Below are 22,963 nucleotides of genomic sequence, written 5' to 3'. Positions count from 1 at the left end.
AGATAAAGCCTGATTGTAGTTCTGCAGGTGAGTCATGGACATTGGTCTGTTGTGGCAACAAACACCACAGAACCAAAGCAGCAGGAGTTGGGAGAGGCAGAAATCCAGCACAAGAAGAAATAATTTTATTGGCACGTACATCAAAGAAGCTGAAGTTCAAAGTAGTAAAGTTAAAAAAAACCCCAAACACAAAACTCAATCACCTTGCAGTTAATTTTCATTCACTGGGTTGGATTGTTTATCAAAACTAAGCCATAAGCTCTAACACTGCACTAGCTGACAAGCAAATGAGAACAACTGATGAACATGTCAAACCCCTGTGCTTGGAAGTGACAACATAAATCCAGTAACTGAGGTTTGGTAAGTGTCTTCTTCCCGTCTAAATTTTAAAGAGAAGAGACATCTAGGGCAGGAACAAACATGCATTCTAAACAATTCTTCCCCCTCCAATTCCCAGATTACTTACTAGGTCACTTCGAGGTGCTTCCTGATAGTCTGCCGAAAAGCAGGACATGGAACTCCTTGTACCGTTGCCCTCGCTGGCTTGCCGCGGTGGCTGTGCATACTGCCTGTACGTAGCGCTCTTCGGGGTCCAGCGAAACAGGTTGATTGACTCACGGACACAACGCTCTATGTCAATCTCTGATTAGGGATTTCAAGAAAAAACAAGAAATGCAGTTGTAAAAATGAGTAAAGCCAATTAACTTAGCTATGACACTGCTAAATATACATCCATCCATCTACACTTCCGTCAGTTTCCCTCTTCCCCCCTTAAAGGGCATGTAGTTTGCAAAAACATTTTGCCAGTTAAAAAAACTTAGAAATTTATAATGAAAGACTAGCATTTTGAGCACTAATTTTAAGCCCTAGTTAGGTATGAAAATACAACAAGCTGTTTAAGAGAAACAATAGAACTTTAACCAATGCAAAGACAGGAATATAATCAAAGCCTCATCACTGTAAAGCACCTTTATTAAATATCTTTGCAAGTCAAGACTATTGACTTTAAAATGTACACTCATGCAGTAAATCAAAAGTGTATTTCATGCAGTGTATGGACATCAGATTTTTTGGATCAACCGAGAGTTTTATTTGTCGGTTAAACACTGCTGTGAGCCAGACTGAAAGCTTTCAGTTGCCAAACTTTGTGCAGCCTCCCATTCTGGTAAAGCTAGATGTTATCTGTTTAGTGGAAAACAGGAGTTCTTAACACTAATTTGTGCTTGATGGCAAACAATGGATTCTTTTCACAGCTTTTATTTGTCTATCTATTTATTTATCTAGTAAGTAAGTAACAGCTTTTATCTATCTATCTATCTAGGGGACTAGACGGTAAGTCTTATGAAGAGAGGCTCAGGGAGCTGGGGCTGTTCAGCCTGGAGAGGAGGAGGCTGAGGGGAGACCTTGTCATTCTCTACAACTCCCTGAAAGGCAGCTGTAGTGAGACGAGTGTTGGCCTCTTCTCCCTAGTGAACAGCGACAGGACAAGAGGGAACGGGTTCAAGTTGCACCAGGGGAAGTTTAGATTGGATATTAGGAAAAACTTCTTCACCAGAAGGGTGGTGAAGCATTGGAATGGGTTGCCAAGGGAGGTGGTGGAGTCACCATCCCTGGATGTGTTTAAAAAAACAGCTGGATGTGGCATGTTTCTATCTATCTATCTATCTAGTTAGTAAGTAAGTAATTTTAAAAAAAGTGTCCAAAACCCAACCAAACATTCACCATGAAAACATTCTGGCTGAAGGAGTAAAATGTTGTGTATGACAAAATACGACTACTCAACTAAGGAGGAAAGTAGATGCCCATCAAATGGGAAGCACCCTAAAATAAGCTGTGGTCAAATAAAAATTACCAAAGCATAATGAAAAACATATGCAAAAGAGGAAGAAACAAGAGTAAACCTACCAATGTAGTTTTTGCAACATTAAGCATCCTGCTGTATCTGTGTTCTAATAAGTTGTAACAGAAGTAATTTCCCTTACTACAACTATAACAAGACTGGTTAGTTTTGCATCTCTGCAGTCTTACGAAGAGAAAAATTATTCTAGCTTCCATTTTATGACAAACCCAGAGTATTGCATCAGACAAACAATGGCTACATTTGCATCTCTTTCTTGTGCCTGTCCCAAGCATTTCGGATGATTCATTACATGACTCACAACTGCCCGACACATCAGCTTCTATGAAGGAAACAGAGGCACTGCAGCCAAGCTCTAACTATATATCTCAGATTTGATGAATTCTTATCAATCACTCATTGTTGTCACTAGATTTGATGCACTGCCATCAGTCAAGGAGTTACTCCAGAAACCTCAGTCATTTAACATGGAGGTGAGCGAAAGAAGCTGAACCTGAAGATTTGGTCAGAATATTCCAGTTGGATGAGACTATGCGCTTTATTTAAAATCTGACTGAATGATTTGATCTATTAATCTCCCATTCAGAAAAGCTGACCATATTCAGGTGCAACACAGCCAGTCACATATGCTTTAATTCCACTGAAGGCAACATGTTCATGTGCTAACTTGAAATTCAAAAAAAATCTGGGACTAAAGCCATGGTTTACCTAATTCTAATTCTAGCTCTAAACATCTTTTTGTGGATGTGAAAGTACATCATGATTTTCCTTAACTACCTCAGGTTATAGAATCATAGAATGTGTTGGGTTGGAAGGTGGCTTTTAAAGGTCATCTAGTCCAACCTCCCTGCCGTGAGCAGGGACATCTTTAACTAGACCAGGTTCCTCAGAGCTCCATCCAGCCTGACCTTGAATGCCTTCAAGGATGGAGCCTCCAGCAGCTCCCTGGGCAACCTGTTACAGTATTTTGCCACCCTCATTGTACAGAGCTTCTTCCTCATATCTAGTCTAAACCTACCCTGCCCACTTGCCAGAGATAAATGCACAATGTGGTGTCTCAACAATAACTACACATTTTTTTTATTCTGTGACAAAGGCATATGAGATTTTTCGTTTTGAATATATAATGTAATGGGAGGTTGTTATTAAGTGTCATTCCCAAGGAAAAATCTATGCAACTGGAAGATTTTACACTATTTCAAAATTCAGGTAAAGACAGCACATGCCTTTCACTGGTTATTATTCCCAGAGCTCAGAACACACTCTGAAGCACGGCCATTATAGTCACACTTTCTTGACACTTCTGAAGACTCATTTTATTAATAAAAAGGCGAGAATTTCAGTTTAAAACTGTAGTACATTTACAGTTTTTGTTGTTTTTCTGTAAAGAAAATACTAAAACTCTGAGTTATAATAGCCCTGTCTCCTGAGATTCTTAGCTAAGAAAATAGTAGCACTACACTTTTGTAATAAGTGAGATGAAAGTAAAATTTAGCCAGGGAAAGAAAAAGTAATAAAATCTTAAAACCAATAATTAATAGCATAAGAAACATTTGGTTGTGAGAGGATGTTATAGCCTGCAAACATCTGAAATTGAAAACAGAGAACTGGGGGATGGAACAGAAATGCTATGTGCAGTAGAAATTTATGTAAAAGCTGAAAGCAGAAATTTACACTGACACTGAGGCAGAGTATCAAAATATTTTTCCTAGAAACAAGCTCTGTAATTCCAAAAGGAATCCATTCAGAGAAGTGGGAAATGCAGCAATGAGTTTCCTTAAAAACAATAACCAGTTCTCACACATCAGGGCGCAAGTAAAAAATTTAGCTGTCTCTGATTCTTTACTGTTTGGTGTCTCCTTTCTTCTCATCAGCATTGCAGGAGGACAGTGGCCATGCCTGAAAATGAAATTCCATGGAACACGAGGAAATTTTAAATGGTTTGGGAGAGAAGCTATCAAAAGTCTAATAGCAATTTACAGCTTGCTGATTAATTAATCTGTTTATAAGCAATGTAAAATAAAAATACAAGTATATTGTGGTTTCTGCAAATAATAATAACAATAAAACCCATATACACATAGGTACATGTATGCATATATAAGGGAATGGTCAACATTTATCACCCACAAGGGAGACAAGACAATTGTGAAGGAATTTAGTAGTTTTTGTTGGTTTCGTTTTTTTTTTTAAAGAAAATCCCCCAAACAATTAGTTTCAGGATACTGGAGTTTAAGTTAACATTAAACTGGTGTAAATATTTACAGAATATCTATTAGTCACATTGCATGAACAAGCTTCATACTTGAGTAACCTTCAAGCCTGTCTTCACCCTTCGTTTGAAATTTTGGTTTAAGAAAAATCACTTCCCGTCTGTAACTGAAATGCAATGCAATCTTCTGCAGCCTTGCTGGATAAGATCTTTTCTCCTACTTTTGGCTAATAAGTAAGGGTCTGCTCTGCTACTTCAATTCCCATTTCTTCCCATGCCCTTTCAAATACATGATAAATGAATCAGTCTCTGGTTAAATGTCCATCTTTTGTTATTGCACCACGACTTTGCATTAACACAGTATTGATCCTGCTGGCACTCTTCCTGCTCCCAACTAACTGTGTTAAAAGCCAGAAAACCCTAAAGCTCACACATTATTAAAAACATATTGTTGGTATATTAGAAGGGTAAATTTATCAAGCCAGTGCCTAGATTCTTGAGCAGGGCTATGAGCAAATGAAGAGAGTACCTCTCCAGCATACTAGACTACTTGTCACGTGCAAAAAGCTTAGAAGAACATCCTTCAGAAAGTAGACTCTACAAAAATTTCAAGACATCAGCAAGAATTGAGCAGAAACATTTAGAAAGGACAGAGAGAGTCTGATCACTTCATGGACATGCACACGCAACATCTCTGTGCTTTCCAAGGTCCCAGCACAAAGGTGTTTTGTAGCTTAAAAAGTACATGTCTTCCATTTTTATTCACACAAATTATTTTGCTGGAAAATCGATAAGGAAAGTGTGCTAACACAACATGGTATCATTAACTGTGAACTGTGCACCATAAAAATATAAGCTTAACTTTAAACATAATATAAATAGTACAGAAATACAAAAGTAAGTTCTCATCTAAAAATTTAGTACATCTTCCAGCGGTCTAGTTTTCAAGAAGTACAGAGCATCTGCATTTCAAAAAGCCCAAGTTAGCACTCAAATACCTTTGGAACTAAAAATCACACGTTTTATTTTAAAATACTGATTTTAGGACTTCTGGCTCAGCTGAGCTCAAGCATTTCACAGTTAAGCAGCAATCAAGCTTTACAGGAAACAATTCTATGGCACCAGCTAATTACTCCATTATTTGGCATCAAAAGACTTTTCCTGAGATTTCTAAATATGCAAATAATATGGGAAATTAAGAAGATGGGGATGGGGAAGTAAATAAAAAGTGATCTAACAGTAATACCCTGGTCTTCCCATGGCTCTATCTCAGAATTATCCCCATTGAAATATTTTGCTCCCTTTTCTGACATAAACTTCCTGATTGCAGCAAAGATATTGTTCATTTTGCTCTGTTCATGCTAAATTATCATTCACTACCAAACTGCTGCCTCCCTGTCAACAGCCTCAACTGAAAAGGAAAACTGAAAGTCTCAGCCTAACATAGCTGCTTTTTAAGCTGCATGTATTTAGCGTTTACTATTACAGATAAAGAACCACACTTGAAACATACATTAAAAAGAAAGCATCAATTTAAAGCAATACAGCTATGACAAAAGCACATGGAATTTTTATTTTTATGTGCATAGGTTGTTCACAGCAAGTGAAAGCAAGAAATGGAGAAAAACACAACTGCTTCTCCTTAGTGAAAATGTATACAGACGGAGCCTTTGTGTGCAGTTAATCAATTCCAGGGCCCTTTCCTTGGGTAACAGGACACCAGTTAAGATATTTGGCCAAAATAAACTGCTTCTACACTTTGGAAACAGCCCAGAATTATGGGCTTGGGTTGACCTCTCCATCACAAATACTTTATTACTACCCTGCCAAGCAATATCAGTTTTCACCACACGGCCATATAAATAGGCCAGAAATCCTGTTCTATAAAAGCAGTGAAGCTGAATAGGCCACTCAGTTCGATCTCATGATTCCTTCATGCAGAAGAAATAGAGATGAAAGACCATAAACCTCTTCAAGATAAACTAATCCTAGATATTTAAAAGAAGAAGTCTAGGAAGAGAAGTGACATTTCTATCCAAAATCTTTATATTATTACTAGAAGGTCACTATAAACAAGAATGTCAATGCAAAATTATTCTTTTTATATAATTTATTTCATACATTACAGAATAGATGTGCTACTTCATTTTGTGGACAGTCATATCCTCTTACACACATCAGCATCCCTTTCAGTGTAACTTGCAACAAAACAGCAAATGCAACATAAAAATCAGTCACTAATTTTAAAACTCTTCAGCTAACAAGACAGAAGTTTTTGGGGTTTTTTCTACATGGATGCAAGGTGTGTGTCTTTCAAGAGCTACCAGGAGGAAAAGTGCTGTCATTCAAGGAGCCATCATATTTTTTATGTAATATAGAAGGTGTGCAGAGATTGCACTCAGCTTGAAAAATGACTGGATGCAGAAGCAAAGGAACTACAGTACTATGTCTTCACACAGATCGAGTGTTGCACAGCTGTAATATGGATCAATAATTTCAATGCTGCATTGACATGCTACCTTACATGAGAGCACACTACAAGTCATAAAGTATCTTGGACCAATAATAAAAAAATCTCTAGACAGTTCTCCAGAATTGATCTGGACAATATTGCCATTTTCAGTGTACACATAACAGTTGCCTGTTGTTGGAAAGATGACAATTTAAATTATCCTTGAGCCTGAATGCCCACAAGCAGCAATTAGTTTATCAAAAATGAAATGGTTCTGGCCCTTGCTTGGTGAAAGCACATCAACCATGTGCATCAGTGTTCAGAAACACTGGAAGAAGAAGAACTTCTGTTTTCACGTAATGAAATCACATGCAATGTCTCATGAGCAGAAAAAGAACTTGTTGGGCTCTTGTCTTAATCCACAAAGGAGATGTTAAAGGACTGAGAAATTGAGAATGCACCCAGACAAAGACTTCCGTAGCAGAGGGTGTTATGACGATAATAAATCAAGTAGAAATGACATATTTATGTGAGACACTAACATCTCTGCTGAGACCAATAGCAGGTATGTTTGCTGCCTGTGTGTAAACAAGAGAAGCTGAGAGAAAAGTTATGGAAAGTACAATTGTTACGGTACCTGCAGTTAAGACAGTTGTCTGGACCAGTTCATGTAACACTTGAAGTAGTAAGCAACAGAGAGATGTAGCAGTAAATACTGTGAGTTATTCCCTGAGACATTAGACTGCATAAAGGACAAAACACTCATTCTTTCCTTATTCATGTTTGTAAAAACTTCTCTGACTCAGCAGTTCAGTGAAGAAGGTTTTATAAAGAATGCCTTCCAGTTTGGAAACATGATGTTGTCCTGCACTGATGAAGATAAGCAGGGAAGACACAAAATTATGTAGGAAGAGTAAAGGTTCACTCTAAGTAAAACACTAAATGCCACATGTTATGTCTCAATGAAATAGATTACATGAAGACTGTAATGTTAGCTAAACTGTGACAACAAAGTGTGTTTTAAACAGTTTTATGAGGTGTGCCAGAGCAGTTTAACAGCTGCCATTTCTACAAAGTAACAAAATGTTAGAGACATCTGTTCTGGCCCTAACATCAGATTAGGATACTGGCCAACAACTGAAGGACTTGAATTCACACTGTGTCATGGAAACAGTCAGACGGAAGCTACTACGCAAAATCTGAGATATACACAATGATAAGTTGAAATAAAGCAGATAGCAGAAGAATGATCATTATTTTGTAGCTAGAAGATAGCCATCTACAGAAGATGCATAGAAAGATGTGTTTCTGCAGGGATCCGCCTAGAGGAAAAACTCGTTGGACACATATGGAGATGAAGAACACGTGCCACCAGCACAACATCCAACAACATTCATTTTTGAAAGTAAAACATTGTTTTGGTTTTTCTGTGTTGTATGGCTTGTTAAATCTTTCTAAAACTGATTCAACAGGAGTTTAGCAATCTCAAATATAAGTGAAACTTACCTCCTTTATCCTGTATCTGTGTTTCACGTAAGTAATAAGTAAATACTGAAGCTCAGTGTGCATTAGTAAAGATCACGCTGTCTAAATTTCTAGCTAGGTGGTAGATATCAGTCACTTCAGCTATTTCCCAGACATAACGGGTATATATCTATAAAAAAACTCTACAATCAGAAACTCTGACCAGACCAAATGCTTACAAAATTGATCAATTTCTGAAGCTCTGTAACTAGAAGACCTTTGTATTAGCAGAGCTCTCCTTTTGATAGCCTTCAGAATATTTTTAAGGAAATAATATGAAGAACTTAGAATTTCTGCTTCTGAAGTAAGACAAAAATTCAAGCAACCCTGAAAAGGAGTATCTGTCGCCATGAGGAAAAGTTTGAAGCCTCTATTTGCCCCATTGACTCCTAGATCAATAAATGAAAACACTTTGGGTAAAGATTGATATAAAGATTGATATAGGTAAGACATCTAGATCTGCCTGAAGAGTGTTCTGAACCATGTAACATTCATGAATAACCACAGAGTAAATACCATATTATTAAAGTCTGAAATGTTCTAAATTCCCCACAAATACAGCAACTGTAAACAGGAAGGATAACATTCTTGCTTATGTATACATGCCTAAAACCACTTCAATTTCTAAAAAAATGCATGTCATTTGGCACTACAGTAAATTACTTACTGAGATGCAAAACTTTGAGAGTTTACCATTAGACAAGCATATGTTAGAGTTTCACAGTGCAAAACTAGTAGCTTTAATTATCTAATATCATGCCAACCTTGTCAATCTACATTAGTAAATAAAGTTTCTGCAAAATTAGCTCACTCAGAAGTTAAGAAGTTCCCCTCTTCTATGAAAAAGCCTTTTTAACAATCTCCATTTGAATTTACATGTGAAAGTATTTACAAAACACATTCCTAAGTATTGTATTTTTATAACACCAAAAAACCACAGCCAAAACCCAACAATCAAATTCCCAAAAAACAAAACAAAAAAGATCATCTTTAAGGCATTTTTAAGTTACTATAATTTCAGGGTTACACTCCCAGCAGACAAATTTATTATCAACTTAGACAATTGCTGAATTTGTAAAAGTGTTTTGCTTTTTCAAGCATAAGCATTAAAGAACCAGTGAGAGAATGTCTAGGCTCCTTGTCTTGCTCTCAAGCCAGATGATACGGGACTACCCCATCCCTACAGATGCTTGTCTAGACTTTTTAAAATTCTTGCAGTGACAGAGGTTTCACCTGACACTGTCCCCCGATGGGTACTTAGCCCATTCATCACCATTTTCAGAACACACACAACATACTTGACATACAACGTGAGCTTTTCCCAGTTGAGATGCCTGTCCTTCATGAAAAAGTTTTGCCCTTCAATGCTAACAATACAATCCTGAAATTTATTCCGAGCTTGCGATATCAACAAAGCTTTAGCTTTAGGTACAAACCCTGCTCTAGTTCTTCATGTTTAGTTTTGGTCTTTCTGTTGATTCCTACTAAACTCCAGCTCTTAGTATATTAAGAACAAAGCAGTTTGGACAGACAGAATCAAATGCCTCAGGCAGATTTATAAAGGCAAGAGTTTAAGTCCTTTGAATATTGAAAAGTAGACTAAAGGGAACTCACAGCTACCCCAAAGTATGAGACTGCTGAAAACTCACTTAACAGATCTCATTTCTCAGTCCTCATTTTGGCAGAAAGATTTTTCTACCTCTCAGCCTATACTACCATTCCAATTTTATATTTAAGTAGTTACGTCTATCTCCACTAACAGCAATGAATATAAAAACCCACAAAATAAATTTACAGTCAGAGATGTGCTGCTAATGTACATTTTAATGAAGGAATTTGAACACTGCAGTATTTGTGCAGCTAATTTTAAAATCCTCCTCAATTAACAATTTGAGAACTAAATATTATTAGGAACACCATTTACATCTGTACAGGCAAACACATACATTCAGCATGACGAAGATATAGACAAATACCCTAATTAGGCACCTTGCTCTGTCAGCAACATTTTCCATAAATGTAGAAGGAAAAAAAATCTAGTGCACTCTTGCTTCCTACGCACTACTGTAAACCTGAACCAGTTATGTTCATAATTTGAAGGAAACAAAATAAAAATAAAAAAAGGGAAATATTATCCCGAGACACCTTACTAAAGAGAAAAAATAATAATTCACCACATCTAGAAGAAAAGCTCACATAAGAGTGGTGCAAATTTTGTCTTTCCATGCCTAAAAATGGTAGCATGTTTGAAGGTCTACCTTCATATACTTCGTTTTTATTGCAGGGTAAATGTTTAAGAAAACCTTCATCATGAACAGGGAGATTCTTCTATTCTCTGAAGTCTCCCATTACTATGAAGAGTAAATTACGGTTCTATCAAGAAAGAGGAGGCAGGAGCTGCCCCTGAGACTGATTTTAAAACATGCACTAGGGAAGTTCTACTGTTGAACTCTCAGGACACCTCAGGAATCACATTGCAGTAGTGCCACCCTTACCATCCTCATTTTCCTGCCACATTCCCCTGCTATGTGTCAGACTTAAATAAAGCAAAATTATTACTAGTACTACTACTAATGGTAATGTATACTGTGTTTGCTCTCTCTGAATAGGATAAAACTTACTAAATCTCAAGATTACACATGAAGAATTAGCCATGACTCCAGGGTTGGTTTTGTTTGTCTGTCTCAAATAGTACCTCCTAAATCTTCTCTGGTATTTATAGTTCAAATAAATTTTATACTTAACGGAGCTCCTTAAACACCAGAAAAAAACCAAAAAACGATAGAACAAATGAAAAGGAATAAACCCCACCACCTTGGGGTAGTAATTTCCTAAACAATGTAATTCTATATAAATTTTAGCAGCTTCTTATATGTCCCCTTTTTACAGCTCCACAAGGAATGAACTAGGAGATTTTTTGCTACAGCAAAGGGATTTTTCCAGTATTCTTAATTAACCAATTATTTTGTCAATTATGTCAAACGGATTTCCCAGCAGGCTAGAACATTGTTAAAACTATATATAAACAAATAAAAATTTCCAATAGATCTCCTGAGAATAGGAAGTAATGCCCAATTGTATTGGATTTATAGATAAAAAATGGCCAAAGCTTTGAGACAAGTATCGGAAAGGGTTTTCGGAATCAAGAAATCAATAATGGCACTGTGTCCTTTCCTCTTTCTTGCTTCATTAACTTTTGTAAACAGTAATTGAAACTGTGTTATATGCAGTGAACTGAAAATAAAGCACTGTTGTGCTGGTTTTTTTTAAAAAAAACTTCAAATGTGCATTTGTAGGAATAGGTACTGTAAAAACAAGGAATCTTTAAAAAGTGTTCCAGAAAGCCACAAGTTTGAAGTAAAATAGCTTTATCAGTCTGGAAAGCAAGTAGCTTTCACTGGCAGCCTGAGATAAGCCATTTCAGTGCACAGAAAGCTTAAAAATAACGTGAGTTTCAGGCTGTTGAGCAAAAATTGATTTTAGATTGAAATTATTGCAGATGTTTTGAACAACAATCTCTTCCTCAGGGTGACCCAGTTACAGGTGAAGGTTATTTGTAAATTACTTTCCAAAAATTCTCAGGCATGGTACACAATTTATTTTAACCAAAACAACAGAAGTCCTGTCTGGTAGAGAGAGGTGAAAAAAAAAAAGTGGAGTCAATACTTCTTTAACAGAAATAAGACTCATTATAGAAAGAGAAGGCACAAGGGCTGTGATAATTATATATTCAAAGTTACTGATTATAGAAGACTCAGCTAGACCAGTAACATTTAATTTTAAGTCACACTGGGATTATCTTCCATCCTCACTCTTTTTTCCCTTAGTAGTCCGTTTATGAATTAATCTTACAATATTCAACTTGTGCTCCTGTTGCCATTCAAAATACTGCAGACATCACCAACATTAAAAAAATAAAAGTCAAATATTTTCAGAAACACCATTCCACCAAAACTCTTCCTACCAGAGTGTCAGCAAAGTTGTCAAAAACTATAATCAGCAGAAAGCATGTACATTGGATCAAGAAAGATTTTAGTAATTTAATTGTATTAAACAGATATATACCATGAGAACTAATGTGTTCTTACACATGACCTCAGCATAAAGTATGTCAACTGTCAGTAAATCAGCTGGTTCAAGATAAATTGGAATATATAATTTAGAACCACTCAAAAAAAATAGGGAGAAGTGACCTTAGGCAAGAAAATATGCTAAATATTCATGAATCTATATTTAACTAAGACATACAGGTAATAGATCGGGAGGATAAAATCTTTTAGTTTAGTACTCACCTTTATGACCATCTCAAAAGATATCCAGGTAAATTTAATAAGAGCGTTTGAAATGACAAAGTATATAGACCGCAAAATGAAAACCTACACCATAAGGAGCAGTGTAAATAAATTCCTTATAAATTGAAAAATACAGTAGCATTTACTGATGACAGTACAAACACTTATACTAACTTCATCAAGCAGTACTTGAAGACCTACATACTCTGACAGAGAGCTTGCCTAAATCTACCAAGATTTCAAAACACATGTTAAGATTTGCAGTATATATTCACATGCAAGCATATACTTTCTTCAGCAACACACTGGGGAAGACAAGTACCTGGCAAGTCTGAAAAAAGGAGAATGCATTCATTGAATCCATTAGCCAGAAGACGATCCCTCAGTTGCTGAAGTATTGCCACTCCAATACAGAATGGGAAGGAGGAATTTCCAAGCAGTAATGTATCCCACAAGTGAAAAATTTTGTGCAAAGGAAAGACATCTGCAGGATGAACAAGCACAATGAAAGAAAAGCTGTAAGTACATAAGTTGACAAAATAATATACATACACATACACTCTTAAGGAGTTGCCTATGTACTTTTTCCTCTCTAATCTTCGGGTTATTTCTTTTTTTACTTGGGAGTAAGGACTCAACCGGTTTAGAAGCAGGTTTGTCTTCATATGCAGTTTGATTATTCTGGAAATCAGTGTCTTCTCTCACTATCAAATACTTAAGTATGCACAGGTCTTCAGATTTTAAACACACACAAAAGTAGGAAATTTATTTTTCTTTTGGTACAGGGCAATTTTACATTAGGACATGCATATCAGTTTTTTTCAACAGCATGAAGACGTTAATGAGTTAATGTTCAACTACTTAAAATTAGTCAAGAAAATAAGAACACAGCAAAAAATGGCAGAATAAATGGAAGACAAGGAGAAAAGACATCTCAAAATAGCAACATTTTACATACAAAGCTGAAGATGGCTCTCTTAAAATATGCTATCCTTCAGCTAAATATTTCTAACGTTTTATTGCCATTCACTGTCAAGGAAACCATCTCCTTCGTTTTCCAAAGGTGGTGACTCTCACAGAAGTTTTAGAAGAATGGACAACTGCAAGAATGAGTGCTTTACAGTCAATATCTTTAAAAATTCCAGTCAAGAACCTCACATTAAATTCTTTGATATTTCATCAGAGAAATAACCCATTAGCTCTTTTAATGTTTTTTTTTTTAATTCAAAGTTTGCAAATGCTGATATGAAATGAAAAATATCACAGAGATCTTTGAGAAAATAAGATTTTGAATTGCTTTCTAGACTTACTTTATTAACTTTGTCCTCTTTCATTAACAGCTCACTAAATTATAAAGATCTTTTTGTTCCTAGCACACATGCACAAATATCATAGTAAACTACTGCTAATAGAATAGCAATGCATCAAGTGCTATTAAAAAAGCTTGCTTTGGTGGTCTCCAAAAACAAAGCCACTCTCTTTCTTACATTTTTTATGTGAGGGCAGGAGAAGGTGGTGAGGTTTGGGGGTTTTTTTAAAACTATTTTTAAGTATTATTACATCTTTTTTTTCAGTAGATTACAGCTTCCTTTGCATGTCCCCTAAATACTATATGCATAAAATAACCCAGTTTAAATTAAATGTAATACTTCCTGTAAAAAGTAAAAAACCATCAATTTTTGACAAATCAGTGCAGAAAATATGTGACAGGCATTATTGAGACTCAAACCACAACTACACGTCTCTGTAAATTACAAGTGACCAACTAAATGATAGACACAGCACACCAGTTTGGAAGATTTTAGCTGAAAAAGTGTGAAAAAATATGCTTAAGAAATGCAAGAACATTTAATTAGAGAAAAAGAATGCATACTCACGTGTAAACATTGTAAGAAACCAAGGAATAGCATAAAGCTGCAAAAGAAGGTGATGGGGGGAAAGAACAAAAAAAAACATTTTAAGAGCTAAGTTGGTTATGACAATTACCTACTACATTATACATTGCCAAGCTTGGTGTAAATGTATTTAAAATGCAAAATGCAGTGGCAGAACCACTATCACACAACTTTTAGACTCACAGAGAAGATTTTTACTCTCCCAGGCTCCCATTCTCATCTCTTTCAAATTACTCGTTTGTGATACTGTATTGAAAACAATAACAAAACCACCCTTGCTAGGCTTATGTTGCCAAAACATAATCCCCAAAGTCTAAAAGAACTCAAGAAACTGCTCTATTAAACTGTCACGGTTCTCACCTTACATATACATATGGCTATGTGAAAACTAGCAAAGGATGTTTGAACAAGCATAAAAGAATTTAAGTATTTTCTGGACTATGGAAAAAACCTGCTTCTACATAAATAATTAAAAGTGCAAATCACAATTTCCAACAATAAAATTAATTATATCTACCTTTTCTCCTATGTTGGTATTAAAATGTATACTTGTCACTGAAAGGCAGTAAGACTAGTTTCATTTTTAGAAGCACATACTCAGTAATACCTTAAGCATTTATTTTATTCTATTGTGACCTTTAAAGGCAGGTGCCATCTGAAGAATTTGAGGCTGCTTCAGCACTTACACTGCTACGAGACTGTCTGATTTTGTGCTGCTGCAATGGCAACAGAACACCTTCAGTTTCTGCAAACTTTCATACTCATGACAGAATATAGAGAAAATTCAGTATGAATTACAAGAGCTAAGCATTAAGAAACGCCTTAAGAGTTTCTTAACTTTCAGTGAAGTATTTGGTATGTTGAAGGCAACAGAATTTATTTCCTTGAAACATCAAACTGCAGAGTCCCCACAAATTAGGAATGCAAGAGTGAGACAATCATTGTTAAATTTTACTCAGTCACATAGCCCGTGTACTCTGTTTTCCACTCCTGAAGATTTACAGTTAGACATAAAGATTAATATATTACTTTTTAGCTCATAAAAAGTGCAAATTAGTTCTCCTATTAAGTTTTTTGTGGAAGTAAGCAGAAGAGAAGCAGAAAGCATAATCAATATTATGTTAATAAATTACTACTTATTCCATAAACTTTTAACTAGGTTATGGCACTAAGTAAATGACGCACACATTTGCTGTAAAGCTCTGTAGCACAGCTCCCTCTCTTATTTTATTCCTACGTCTTTATCTGAGCATCTGAACCATAGTGTCCATGAAACTAAAAAAGCTGCAGTGACCAGAGTGTTCACTACATTAAATATTCAGGAGACTTTTATAAAGCTTGGCCTCCAACCTACCGACAGATTTTTATAGATTCAAAAGCCAAACCAAATCCATTCCTATCACTATTTTCACCTTACAATACATTCACACTATTTCCCCAAGTATATATTTGCTGTTGCTTCAATAGGTGGCTCTCTACTAAATACTAACATACCCCATTCCCTGAAATATCTCCTTCAGCACTTGTGGTCCACTAATACCTGTTTACCTGCTTTCTTCTATGCAATAACTTGTTTTCTATGCAGTAGGAAATCAAGTATTCCCTGAGGGTCCTCTTTGTCTGGAGGTACATATTAAGTGGACATAATTTTGAACTACATTATTTCCTTGCTATCTAAAAGCAGTTATTTTCTCCTTTGCTTTTAATTAATTAAAATGTTTTACCAAAGCAGATTCACACTTTCTCCTAATTTCACAAGTACCCCTATCTTGTATGCATCTACACATAAATACACAGAATATACATGACATTTTAAACATTCAAGAGATTACTAAAATGTAACTGCAAGGCAAAGCACTTCTTTGCACTAAACCATCTTCACCAAATCTATCGATAGTGACATAAAAAGTAGGTCAAGCTATTTAAGTAGAAGTTATCAGGCAAGTTTTTATTGAGGGCGTTTTTCCTTCCAATTTTCATAACTATAACGTCCTAAGACAAAGAGGTCTTGGTAAACCTGAAAAGGCTATAATTACTATTAATAAGCAAGCAAACGCAAATCGAATTGAAAAATACGAACAAAAAGAACTGCGATGACTAGAATTCCTCAAATTACCAGGCCACCAAATTCTTTTAGTTGACTGCACTTTTAACCTATTATTAGTCAATACTGCCCTCTAGCAGCCACCGCCTGGAACAGCATCGCGCCATGGTTCTGTGCGAACAAGATGCTGTTGAAGGGTTTTCGACCCTTCACAACTGAACACTGAAACATAAGGAAGTTGTGGTTTTTATTAACATTTAACCCTCCATAGCTGGGAAACACACCTAATGTTTAAGCAAAGTAGCGTCTGAACTGCCGGAACAGCCTGAGAAAAAGTCACATTAAAAGAAGAGCCTGTAAAACCAATACTTTTTCTTTTTTTAGAGCGGGCTTGAGATCCGCAATGCCATAATTACAATTTTGCTTTGCTAAAAAAATATAAGCTCTTTTACGTTTTCAAGTAAGGACTTGGACTTTTCTTATACATGAAGAACACAGCAGATGCCTAACATCAGTTTCTGTTCAAACAATCTGAATAAATCCACAGAGTTTTTTAGTTACAATTGAAATTTCTTGTCCTTAGACTTGATTTCATTCTATATCTTTCCATTATCCCTTGCTAAAGCTTCCTTTCCAACAGTGCTCTGCTATGACAAATTCAGCTCAGTACCTCGCCTTGGAGATGCAGATCCTTATTGTTCAACAGGGTAAAGATGTTTACTTGCCTGTAGTTAGATGGGCGGATTTTGAGAAGAATGCATCTTCCATTAGACACTCAAAGCTCTTAAGAGATATTAGCTCAAGTCTCGATGAAAGCCTTTTTGATGAGGATTTTATTATTATCTGTTATCACTGTCTGGATTGTTTCATTATTTGCCTGTTCCTCCATAAGATGAGACCTTTACACACTTAGGTCTACAGAAGATTGAGATTTCAGTTGTAAAGATAGGAGTTTGAAAGAAACTGAGGTGCAGGGGATTTTGATTCTAAAGGTACTTTAGAAGGAACAGCAAGGTGAAAACGAGTGTTGTTAATGTTTGTTGGTGGGGATGGTAGGGAGTATTAAAAGGCATAATGAACTTCCTGCTCTGTGAAAAGTCTGCCCTGTATGATCGAAGTGCACCCCATGACAGCTACAGTATGCATCTGGTGGCAGGATAATGAAAATTAATTATTTAAAATTAAACTTTTAAGTTTTCAAAACATCAAAAATGCCAACATTCTTCACAAGTTCTTGTTCATTACACATGTACAGCACTTAGAGTTAGTGAAAACCTCTAAGAAAATTCAAAAATCTCAAAGGAAGTTCACCCTCCACACCTCTTAGAATTAAATTGCTGAGATCATGGTTAGATACCTACAGTGTTAAAAATAACGAAATCAATAACTGTAATCATTATACTGAAATATTCTGTGGAAGAATTCTTACATGACCATCTGCTATTCCATGCAGCCTGTTACTTTAAACTGGTAAAGTGTCATGTCTTCACCATTACAAATAATTTTTAGACAGATAACAAAATCCCCTACACTAGAGCATGGCTCTCACCCTGTTTTTCACTGTTAAAGACTATATTGGAGCCTTTCCTTCTCAAAGCTGAAGTCACAGGAATACAGGAAATATTCTACCAAGTATTCTACCCTCAATGAGCAGCTCATTTGCTTCAGAACATCCTATGAGGTGGCAAGGCTGAAGATGAAAAAGCATTTTTTGTTTGTTTTTTCCCTGCCTATGAAGTTGCTGGGTTTCTTTCTTTTTTTGGTTATCTGATGTATGTATGTTACAACACTGCCCAACAATAAACTGGATTTTTATTTTGCGGAGTTGTCCTACCAAGGCTGCCTCCCAACTGCTGCTTTTCATTTAAATTTTTTTTTTCTCTCTACAGCTTCACAGAATCACAATAGAATTACAGGCAGTTGTGTAACAGAACAAATGAGGATAAAGTACTTAAATAGCTGGATTTTTAATTCTCAGTTAGATGAAGCCCTACTACTGAGATCTCCTGCATATCACCAAAGTCAAGCTAAGGCATCTGCCTATGACAGCAGCTCCAACACAGTGATATTAAGTAACTGCAGCCAGACTTTGTCATCTCTGTTAATGGCCAGACGACAACTGTGTCTAGCTTCCATAATTTGCAGTTGAAAGCTCTTTAGAATAATTTATGGCCATAGTTATCCTCTTAGTAATGTAGCACACTTGCATGGGGTTCTTTTTCAGTTCAAAATGGTCTGATGTTGATACTTGAACTATTTGGTTAAAATATAGAACACATTATAAAGCATTATATAGGGCGGGGGAGATTATAAATTTTGGGAGAGTGAGTGAAGAACTGTAGGTTTCACTGTATATATCTCTATATTTACATGCAAATCACACAGCCACAGCAATGTATTTAATCCAGGCAGCACATCAGCTAACAATCTTCACAACTATTCAAGCTTCAGCAGGGTTCAATATTGGGGAAGCTACATGACCTGAGGCAAATGAGAAGGGTGCCAGGAAACACAATCTTTGCTGCAGCAGAGCCTGTGTTGCAATGATGAAAGATTAATCAGGGTTTACTTTGAGAAGATTAGTACTCAAGCACAGAACTCTTGTTCAGATCTCATTACTACAGTGTGCATCCTTCACCTTGATGGATCCTGTGCTGTCTTGTTACAGTACAAAAATCTCCTTTCTCACTAATCTAAATGGTAGAACAACTTTTATTTATCTATTAAAAAACACCCGGACGATTTTAAAAGGCCAGCCTCTCTTCAGCAGTTAGTGCTAATTTTAGAACTAGCATTTCTATTCAGTGCAAGAGGGTTTTCTTCTGCTTGTTTGTTTGCTTTAAAAAAGATCTGTTCTGCAATTATTTACTATATTACCTAATCACCTCTATATTCTAATACTTTTGAGACAAGACTGATATTTGACTACATGTTGCCCAAAGAGCAGGACAACACAAAAACTAAATGCAACAAAGCAGGTGATTCCAACTGACTTGCACTTTGAAAGACTTAGTGCAGAAAGGTAAACGTATAAGCAGACACTAGGAGTTGCTGAAAGATCAGCTAGCACTCAAGATGGGTTCTAGAGTGCTTCCACATAGGTTAGTAACAGAAACTGTGAACTGTAAGTCAGCCAGGGAAATTACATCTCTGCCTCTTAACTGGGAACTAGTATCCTGGACAAAACACACAGAGGAACTGTTTTGGTCATCTGCAGCCTTCAACAAATAAATATCAAGTGTATTTACATAACGATGCGACAAAATTGATTCTCCCTCAGGAACTTAAATGTTGCTCTTACCCATGCCCTTCATTTCCCCCAGATCATTGATTTTTGACGGTCTGACTATCTACAAATGAATTTGCTCACACGCTTTTTTTTTATTACTTGCAAACTGATGGTTTTTTGTTAACCAATGAAATTTAATTAGTTGGCAGAAAGTTTACTGTTAGTCATTTATGGCAACATTAATTTTGGTATATTAATCCATGCTTTAAAAATATATACATTTTTTAATATGAATCTTATAACAATAAAATAAAAATACTACTAATCGGTTATTATATTTACCATGCAAGCAACAGAACGGGAAGGACTGAGGTATGTAAAACAACATCAAAACTTTATTATTTCATCAGCATACTTAGAAAGGCCCATTTATATGAAAGTTTAACTTATGTCAAACTGCTACTGAAATAATCTGGAAAGGCATCTCATCCTAGTTGCCCTCATTTTACATTTTCTACTTCATTTGAACACTCTTTGTAAGAACTCTTATCACTTACATCTGGAATAAAACCAATTTCATTAAGGTGGTTACTCAGCTCTGGATCATGGAATGCAATCATCTGGGAAAACACTGTCAGGTATTCTGAAATGACAAGAAAATTCAAGATCATCATCAAAAACAAGCAGTAGAAAAGGAAGGACAATAATGATATTTCATTTTTTTAAAACCTACAATAAAAAGGTAAGTGAATATCACGAGTGTCCTCCTTGTCACCACTATATTCAATACAGAGGAAGATATATTTAATTTCTCCTCCTTCGTACTTTTCAATTTGCATTTTTAACAATGGTTTATGTGGTTCATGCTTAGGTTGTGATGTATGTCCAACATGCAAAGTTAAAGACTTTTTAGTATGATTGTGAGACACAAGATTTTTATGAAAGCATACTAGAATAAGACTGTTCAAGGATTTTTAAGAGTGAAAGTGTTTTAGTGATACACAAAGTTCATGCCTTTTAAGTTACATTCTGTGTGCTTTCTTTTCTACAAAGTTAAATTTTGTAATCTGAAAGTTGAGGTTTTAAGGCAATGGGGCTTTAAGGTTACCATTTCCATGATCATCAACATCTTAATTTGTGTCTTTTGGAACAGATAAGGAGAAATACTTACTGTAAAAGACAAAATTTATTGCATCTTCAGCATGGCACATTAGGCTGATGGGGCAATTTAATTGAATTGTACAAATAACACTTGGTTTTAATTGGAAGAGAAGTAGATAGCAGAACATAGACACTGGCAGATTCCTCTCCCTCCGTTCTTCCCCTCTCCCAATTTTGTCCACATTGTCATATGCTTTGTTAGAAGGAAGACAAGGAGGCAATAACATTGTATTTTGCAACAGGTGGCAACTCCTTTTCCTCTATACTCCCGAGAGTAATTAAGGCCCAGACAGCTCCGTGATCGGAGGAGACAGACAGAGAACGCTCCCAGATCAGAACATGCTGACCTCTTGTTGCTGCACAGACTACTGTCCCCAAATATAAACCTACAAACATCAAGTCACAGAACCAGAGAATCTGATTTTCAGGTTGGAAAAGACCATTAACTTAGTAGTGCCAGGTCCACCACTAAACCATGTCACTAAGTCCACATAGCTCCACAAGTTAGCCATCCAGAATTGCCTGTGTTTCCTTTAAAATCCGTTGTAAGGACTAGATGCCTACTACTATCTCTTCTGGAGAGATGAAATAATTCTCAATTACTCAGTTTACTTCATCCCTATATGGGAAAATTAAATTCCAATTCCACAGCTAAGAAGCATAGAAGTGGCTCTGCTGGGATAATTCCACATATAGACACCTTTAGTTAAGAATGGAAGTCTGTCTAAACATTCAGTTATTTATTGACTCCTGTCATACTTAAATCTTGATTATCTGCACACAAGTTAGCTCCCCTCAGGTTAAGCTAGCATGTTAAAAACAATCACTGCAAAATAATTCTATTTGGATTAGGAATTTTAAAAGCTGATTCCACTGCAGGAGGACCAATAAACAATGCTCTCACTGTAAGAACACAAGAGAAACAAGCCAGAGTCCTACTGCAAATTATACTTGAAAGGGTGCCTAATTCTCCAAGGTAAGTTGCAATAAAAATTAAGACCTCTTGAGCCTACTTCAGAATTTCATGTTTGCTTCAAGCTGCAAAGTCAAAGCTCCAGCACACTAAACCTCTTAGCAGACTTCTGGCATCTCAGGAGGGTCAGCCTCTCCCCGCTGATCCCACCCCTGCACTACACCACAGATGCCCTGGCAGAACTCAGCTTGGGGAGTTAAGTGGGTAAACAGATCCATGATGAGTTTTGCGTCACCAGGGTCAAACTGCCCGAGAGCTACTCACCTATCGCCTGTTTTCTCCATTTCAAGCCAAAGTTATTCACAAGCACACAAGTTAGGGAGGTAACTGAATCCATGCCTTCAGTTCATATCACACTACCTGATAATAATTTTTTTTAAAGGCATCTCTGAGACTTATCTTACATCTGTTTTATTTTGTGAAACAGCCAGGAATCACAAGTCAGGTATAGCAACCCAGTAATCCTACACATTGAGCTATACGCTGACAAAAACAATCTCACAACTAGCTTCCCTGAAGCACATCTACTTTAAAAATGAAGATCCGTGCCCATGATGGTTCTCTACACATGTACTACAGATTGATAAATAGCATCTTTATTTCACTAGGCAGTCTGATGAAATATAATTACTGTATGGGATTACATGGTTAATTAATGGTCTACTGAAAACATAAACTTTCACAAACATATCGCCTAAGTCCAGCCAATTGCTGTTGGTTGGAATTTTATTATATCAATTTTTGTTTTACATAATTGGGTATTCCATACCCAAAACCCTGTAACTTCTCTTGCTTCCTTTTTCATGTAAGGAAATACATTTGATAGTCTTAGAAAAAACAGCTGTGTTGCATAGGACAAGCTCAGAAATGAGGTACGGTGAACTCTGCACTTTGAAAGATTCCTCCTGTCCACCCCTACATGGAAGACACAAAGCAGCTAAAATTGCAGTCAGCAGTTAAATGACACATTCTTAACACTTTTTTCCAACGCAATAAAGCAGGGAAATTACACAGAATTTTTCTTTAATGCTGTATTTAGACACTGGTGCTTGACATACGACCCTAAGAAAGGATTAAATCAGAACACTGAAAAGAATCCTAAAAGGTCCAGTCTCCTCGATTCCTTGACAATGCCAGATATTGCATGGAAACTCAGGAACGCCTACACCGCTTCGGTTCACAGAATCCTACACACCTCTATTTCTAACTTTGGCTGAGACGTAGTTTTGTAAAGCCCCTTAGGAACAGGACCAGGGAAGTCTAGAGAGCAAAAGTATTATTTTACAGAAGAGTACACCCCCTTGAGAAAAATCTTCACCAAGC

At 36.3% G+C, this 22,963-nt stretch overlaps 1 protein-coding gene across 1 annotated transcript in view; it reads right to left on the bottom strand.

Annotated features, from left to right (window-relative positions):
• The window catches only part of TBCK (TBC1 domain containing kinase), a 63,439-nt gene that overhangs the window by 27,175 nt on the left and 13,301 nt on the right, over positions 1-22,963 (bottom strand). Inside the window, exons 12-15 of the mRNA XM_009868248.1 lie at positions 20,064-20,149; positions 14,216-14,252; positions 12,661-12,822; positions 467-642 (exon numbers count right to left, since the gene is read on the bottom strand). Of these exons, the coding sequence (XP_009866550.1) occupies positions 467-642; positions 12,661-12,822; positions 14,216-14,252; positions 20,064-20,149 (461 nt within the window). The remainder of the gene's footprint in view (positions 1-466; positions 643-12,660; positions 12,823-14,215; positions 14,253-20,063; positions 20,150-22,963) is intronic.

This window comes from Apaloderma vittatum, unplaced genomic scaffold, assembly GCF_000703405.1.
Source record: "Apaloderma vittatum isolate BGI_N311 unplaced genomic scaffold, ASM70340v1 scaffold7324, whole genome shotgun sequence".
Taxonomy (NCBI): domain Eukaryota; kingdom Metazoa; phylum Chordata; class Aves; order Trogoniformes; family Trogonidae; genus Apaloderma; species Apaloderma vittatum.
The sequence above is the reverse complement of the archived record's forward strand: the minus strand, read 5'-3'. Positions and strand labels throughout refer to the sequence as shown.